This window comes from Oryza brachyantha, chromosome 7 (genome assembly GCF_000231095.2).
Source record: "Oryza brachyantha chromosome 7, ObraRS2, whole genome shotgun sequence".
Classification (NCBI taxonomy): Eukaryota; Viridiplantae; Streptophyta; class Magnoliopsida; order Poales; family Poaceae; genus Oryza; species Oryza brachyantha.
In genome coordinates this window covers 13,440,663-13,446,553 of record NC_023169.2, presented here as the reverse complement: position 1 = coordinate 13,446,553, position 5,891 = coordinate 13,440,663, and the positions used below count along the sequence as shown (strand labels likewise).

Here is a 5,891-nt window from a genome sequence, read left to right as displayed (position 1 = left end):
AGTAGTACCACATTGTTCAGCAAGTGCCTGCTGTTTGTGTTTATTTCCATGGAAGGACATGGCACTTAAGAACGATGTGCAATTACTTGTGCTGTTATTTACACAGATGGTTAAGGACGGTTTTCTTTGCTGTGAAGATCATAATGGCAGTTGATCTTGTTTGAAAAATATTGCAGGTCATGTTCTCTCTCTCTCTCTGTGTCTGTGTTTTTCAGAAGTTGGATTTGAAACCAGTGGTAAGCGAAAAGGAAATGAAAAGTTTCTGTCAGGCGCACCGAGCACAAAGATTATTGGTATAGATCAATCTCTGAACTTTGAACTGGCTCTGGGTGTATGTGTAAGATCAACAGCATCATGCAGTAATTGGAAGCATGGCAAGATCAGGACAAGCGTGTGGGAGGCAGTAAATAAATTAGTGATGCCAGTAATATATTTGAGGTTAGACACTGTATACTCCTCCTTTAACCCTTGTTTTATTGTCTCAAAGAGCATCCAAAAAGCTCATTCGGGAGGGAAAAAAGTTCCCAGCCTAGAAAGTGACTCAGATGCCCATGTTCTTTACCACTAAGCTTAGCCAAATCAGCCCTGTCAGAGCTGTCCTTGCTTTCTAAACACTGTAACAGTATATTTACCGAGTTGATTAATCTGCAGTGTGCAAGTCAACTGTTCCCCTGAACCTTGGCTGCCATGATGTCATTGTGCCTTTACTGATCATGCTTTACACAATAACAAGCATCTTAAGCAAGGACATCCCAGTGGATTTGTTTATTAGAATGGTTTAATCTTTTCTAGGTCTTGTGTGACCTAGAAAACAATTTTGAAACCATCGGCATAAACAATTTTAAGCATCTGAGATACTTGGCAAATTGTTTTCTGAAGAAAAGTACTGTGGTATTAGTTAATCTATTCACATGGTATATGCATTGCCATCATGCCATGTTCTTCAGAGTTCAGAGACACCTCCCATTTTCACTAGCTCTTCTCTCCAGTGACCAAGAACCGATGCATCATCATAATACACATATGAAAAAAATTGACAAAAAATGAAGAAAAAAAAAAGAAACGAAAAATGCAGGGATGGAAGAACACATCTCTGCATTCTCTGCTAGTCCTATGTACAATCAGTATGAAACGAGCTTCAAGAACACATCCGGGGAAGTGATCTTGAGGAGGCTCGGCCGGCGCCGCCGCCGGCGGCGCCTCTCCTGGCCGCCTTCATCTTGCTCATCTGCGTCTTCATCCGGCTGCACACCTTCTCCAGCTCCATCACCCGCCAGTGCATCCCGTCGAGGAGCGACCTGAGGTTCTGGCTCTCCAGCGACAGGTCGAGCCTCCTGGCGTACAGGACGACCCCGCCGCCGCCGCCGACGAGGTCGTCGTGCTCCTCGCCGCCGCGGTGCTTGAGCCTGGCCGGAGGAGGGGAGGAGGACACGGACACCGGTTTCAGCTGCTGCTGGTCAGGGCCGCCGCCGCGGAGGAGGCTCTTGAGCACCGTGTGCTGCGACGCCAGCGCCTGCACCGCCGCCCGCGTCGGGAAGCTGGCGTTCCGGGCGAGGTGCTTGCAGCACTCCGGCGAGAGCTTCTCGTAGTTGATGCCCTTGCAGATCCTCATCTTCTCCTCGTCCGTCAGCCGCGTGTGCACCTGCCATGATCGACCAGACCACCATTAGTTTTCAGCTAGAGCAACTAATTACGAAAATCGATAATTTATCATCTTAAAACCAGCACAATTAAAAGCAAACACAGTAGGATAATCCTCTTGCAACTGACAGTGTCAAAAAATGCCAAATTCTTAAGCTTCTAGGACAAAAGATCATTTTTTTTGTTCTACAGACAACTCCAATCGGTTCATGCTTCAGAGAACATTCAGAGAACAGAAGTCGTGTCCTGAACACTAGCATGATGCATAGGATTCAGAGGAGGTAGTGGCAATAAACGCACTCGCAATTAATGCGAGGACTGCGTAGTGCTGACAAAATTATGAACAGTGCACAATGTCGAAGTGTCGAGGAACGGAGGCAGCAACAAGATCTGAGTAATTCTGGAGATGGGAGGGTTTGACCGTTTGATGATTACCTGGAAGTAGACGTCAATGGCGCGGTAAAGCGCGTCGTGGCAGTCCCTCGCAGCGGCGGGCAGCGCGGTGGCGAGCTCGACGAACTTGGCCGGGCGCAGCGAAGGGTCGGGGGCGACCTCGGCGAGGTACAGGTCGATGAGCTTGCCCACTTTCTTCAGCCTCGTTGGCTCGTCGCGCGCGGCGCCGGCGCCGGCGCCGGCGGCGTGGAGGAAGGCGTCCAAGAACCTGAGGACAAGGGTCACGTCGTACAGGCTGCTCGTCGTCCCGGCCGGCGACGGGACGAGCAGGTTGTCCAGTGTCGCGTGGTCCAGCTTGCCGCCGATCATGGCGACGAGGCTGTCGTGGCAAGAGGCGGCGAGCTTCAGCGGGGAGGAGATACGCAGGATGCCGAAGAGGCCCTTGCAGGAGACCGAGCTCCGGTCGAGGCCGGCCATGACGGCGACCGCCGCCTCGAGCATCGCCCGCTTGTCGTCGGCGGTCGCGCCGGCGAGGCGGCACTTGAGGTAGTAGAAGAGGAACCTGGAGACGACGCCGTGGTCGGTGCCCTTGGCGACGAGCGCCCTGGCGACGCGCTCCAACATGCCGGGGCCGAGGACGACGACGAGGTCCTCGAACCACCAGGTGCGGCTAGTGCACCGCGTGCTGAGGCAGCTGCTCTTGGTGTCGCACGAGAAACGGAACGCCGAGCTCTCCGGCGAGGAGCTCGTCGGGGTGGCATCCCCCGGGAGGACGGCCATGTGAGACACCAGCGCGCCGACGACCCTGTCGAACACCCCCGTCGACTCCGCCACCGGGAGCAGTCGCTGGCACTGCTTGACGGCGTCGACCACGCTCTGCCACGACCACTGCGGCATCTCGTCGAGAGCCTTCTCCGTCATCTTCACCAGGCTCGGCGGGGTGGACACCTCCGCCGCTGCAGCCATGTCCATGAACTCCGCCGCGCACCGCAGCGCGCACGCGTTGGACGAGGTCACCGCGACGCCGCCGCCGCCGGTGTAGCAGAACCTCGCGACGAGCTCGAACGCCTCGGCGCCGCCGGGGAACCCGCGCAGCACTACCCTCCTACTCCCCCTCGCAGGCGCTGCAGCTCCGACCACCCCCTCGCCGCCGCCGCCGGCGGCGGCCAAATTCTTGATCCTACCACAGAACGGTGCAAGAACGTCCTGCAAATTCACCAAACAAAGCATAGAAAAAAACAATTCAGGACAAAGAGATCACATCAAACAACACAACAATTACTCCTACAAGAATCAAAGGACACAATCCCAACCCAATCCACACCCACTTTCGAGATTCCGAATCAATGCCAATCGCCAACACGCACACAACAACGACAACAAAAAATCACCCCTTTTTAAGAGGAACATGCAGTTTAAGCTCTTAATGAGGAGGAAGCTAGTGGCCATGGCAGCCACCAAACGCCATTAAAGCATTGCACTGACAGAGGCGAAGCAGATGAGCTGTAGCTATTAGGCCATTAACGCCGGAGAGGAGAGGAATGGAATGAAACATTTACTCGCCTAATTGCTGCGAGCTCTCGTCATGGAGGGAGGTGAACCGAACAAGCAAGAAACCGTAGCAGCAGCAGCAGTCGCAGTAGTACGCCTGCACCATTAAGTAGGAGGAGGAGATGAGAAGGAAGAAGAAATGCCAGGCATGGCGAGCTGGCTGCTCATTGATGGCGATGGCGAAATGGAATGGGGATGGAACCCACACCGCACTTAAATTGGAAGATCGAGACGTCTTCCTCCTCTGAAATTGCAGTAAAAAAAAATCAGAAGGATCACAGAAGGAGATTCAGATTAACTGCTGCAATTAAGGTGATGGTTTCAATTCCAACAGTGTGTGACAACTGACAGGCTTGCACAAGCGCAGCGAAGCCTGTCCCACTCCCACAGGAGAGGCAGGCTACAGCTCAAGAACAAGATTACAGCAAGAACAAGCGATGAGACGACAGACAATGCAAGCATTTTAGGCCAAAGAAGCAAATCGTAGCTGCTGCAAACTCGAGGTCGGTATGAGAAACAAGTAGGATGTGACAAGCTGTGCACAGCGCCCAAAAATCTTCAGACAGGCAGGCTAGGGATCAAGGAGAGAACAGGCACAAGGGGATAGAAGCAAAGAATGGAAGAGACCAAAATTGGGAAAGAGATCGCTAGGTAATGCCAAAATTTTGGGGACTACCTGAAACGGTTTGGACAGAGGAAACAACAAATGCTAGGAATTAAAACAGGCTCAATTCCAACTGGATATGACACACTTCTTCACTCATCCCCAAGAACTTGGTGATGGAACACTAGTGACCAGGAGCTACACAACAGCAATCACCAAAAGACAGAGGCACTAGACTTGGACGGCAAGCTGCCAGAGAAGAAATAAATCATCAGCAAAAACATCATCATCACCTACGCAGGACGAGGAGATGAGCAGAGCAAAGAAAAGAGACCTTAGGAGTTTCAAGAACTGCAAGATTTGCTGAAGAAGAAGAAGAAGAGCAAGAAGGGAGCAGCACCTTATCAACAAGGAAGAGCTCTTCACCATCCACATCCACCTCAAGAACACATGCCATCTTTTTGTTGCCCTTGGCCTTGGCCACAACCACAGCCAAGCTTTAAAGCAACATGGCAAAGAAGATGGAAAAGGCTGCAATGATGGGGATGGAAGCAGTAACATAAAGGGATGGCACCACCCCCAACCCAAACAACACACAAGAGAAAGCTCAAGCTTCCAAATGGCTAAATGCCCAAGGGCAACTGCTCTGAGTGGTCAATGGCAGCAATGGGGCTGCAATGCAATGGTGATGAGAGAGAGAAGAGGGGTAGAGGGGCCAGCCAAAGAAGTTGGTGGATCCTGAGCTCCTGACAGCTTCTGCCACCCTGCAAGTGGAGAGTTTGCAGGAGAGCTTTGGGGAATATGTAAGGCTGGGTCTTGATTTCTCTCTGCCTTTTTACCCTTTTGCACATTGCATATTTGTGCAATGTGCTTGGGTACTATTCAGGCCAGCCAGTGCTAGGCCTCTCCTGGTTCAAGAAATGGGCAACAGAAAAGAATGTATCTTCTTATAGGGGAGTAGGTTTTGTGTAGAGACAGAAATGCATTGCATGCTTGTGCTGTCTAGGTTTAAGCAAGGAGCATCTGAGTTGGTCATTTCCATGTGACACTCGGATACCTGATTCTCTGATGTGAGATAATCTGTGCCTCAACTGGGGTAAAATATTGGCTTTGGAATCGCTATGTTTAAGAAATAGTGTACTTTTTCTGTTGCCTTGAATAAATTTGAATGGAGGGTTTTTTTATGGAAAAAGTCAAACGATATATTTACAAACAAAAAATAATTTATGAATAAAACTTTTATATACGTATTCCTAGTGACCTAAAAGCCGATATAAAAAATAAACTTTGGTGAAAAAAAATCTCAAAATTAACTTTAAAATTAGAGTTATTTTATTATTTTGGAAAAAGTATATCGAGATACCTTTTTTTAGTGTAAAAATGTAGTACCATGATCTACAATTTACCTTAAGTACCAGAATTTTTGTTCTAAATTTTTTTTCTTAAGGTAATTTTTAAGGATAGTAAAAAAGCTCCTAAATTTAATGTTGAAAATTCAAATTTTGCCGTATAAGCATAAGCATAAACGAAAAGGCATGGATGATAAAGCACAAGGCATATGGTCTCTCGATGTTGACATTTCTTTAGGAGAAAAATAATGGTTTACAAACGGATAATAACTGTTTGTTTTAGCTTATATGAATGACTGAATGGCATGTCTTAATATGCTGCTACCTTCGTCTTAAAATAAGATTATTTTTCA

At 49.2% G+C, this 5,891-nt stretch overlaps 1 protein-coding gene across 8 annotated transcripts; it reads right to left on the bottom strand.

Annotated features, from left to right (window-relative positions):
- Positions 1-942: 942 nt before the first annotated feature.
- On the bottom strand, positions 943-4,764 carry LOC102718096 (BTB/POZ domain-containing protein At3g22104). 8 transcript variants are annotated; one of them, XM_040526232.1, is made up of 4 exons: positions 4,590-4,764; positions 3,598-3,829; positions 2,077-3,240; positions 943-1,642 (listed from the first exon to the last, which is right to left on the bottom strand). In XM_040526232.1, the coding sequence occupies exons 3-4, from the start codon at positions 3,004-3,006 to the stop codon at positions 1,139-1,141; spliced, it is 1,434 nt and encodes a 477-aa protein (XP_040382166.1). In that variant the 5' UTR covers positions 3,007-3,240; positions 3,598-3,829; positions 4,590-4,764; the 3' UTR covers positions 943-1,138. The 8 variants fall into 8 exon arrangements, with proteins under 8 accessions (XP_040382166.1, XP_040382164.1, XP_040382169.1 ...); XM_040526230.1 differs by having other exon boundaries at positions 3,598-4,438; positions 4,590-4,653; XM_040526235.1 differs by having other exon boundaries at positions 3,598-3,682; positions 4,590-4,653.
- Between the last annotated feature and the right edge of the window lie 1,127 nt (positions 4,765-5,891).

Bases quoted from the DNA above. Each gene is read 5' to 3' on its own strand.
- LOC102718096 (XM_015839932.2), bottom strand. From the start codon at position 4,646: ATGGCATGTGTTCTTGAGGTGGATGTGGATGGTGAAGAGCTCTTCCTT. The intron at 3,241-4,589 runs GTGCTGCTCCCT...GTGAATTTGCAG, and splicing joins AGCTCTTCCTTGTTGATAAG to GACGTTCTTGCACCGTTCTG. The intron at 1,643-2,076 runs GTAATCATCAAA...CGATCATGGCAG, and splicing joins CCATTGACGTCTACTTCCAG to GTGCACACGCGGCTGACGGA.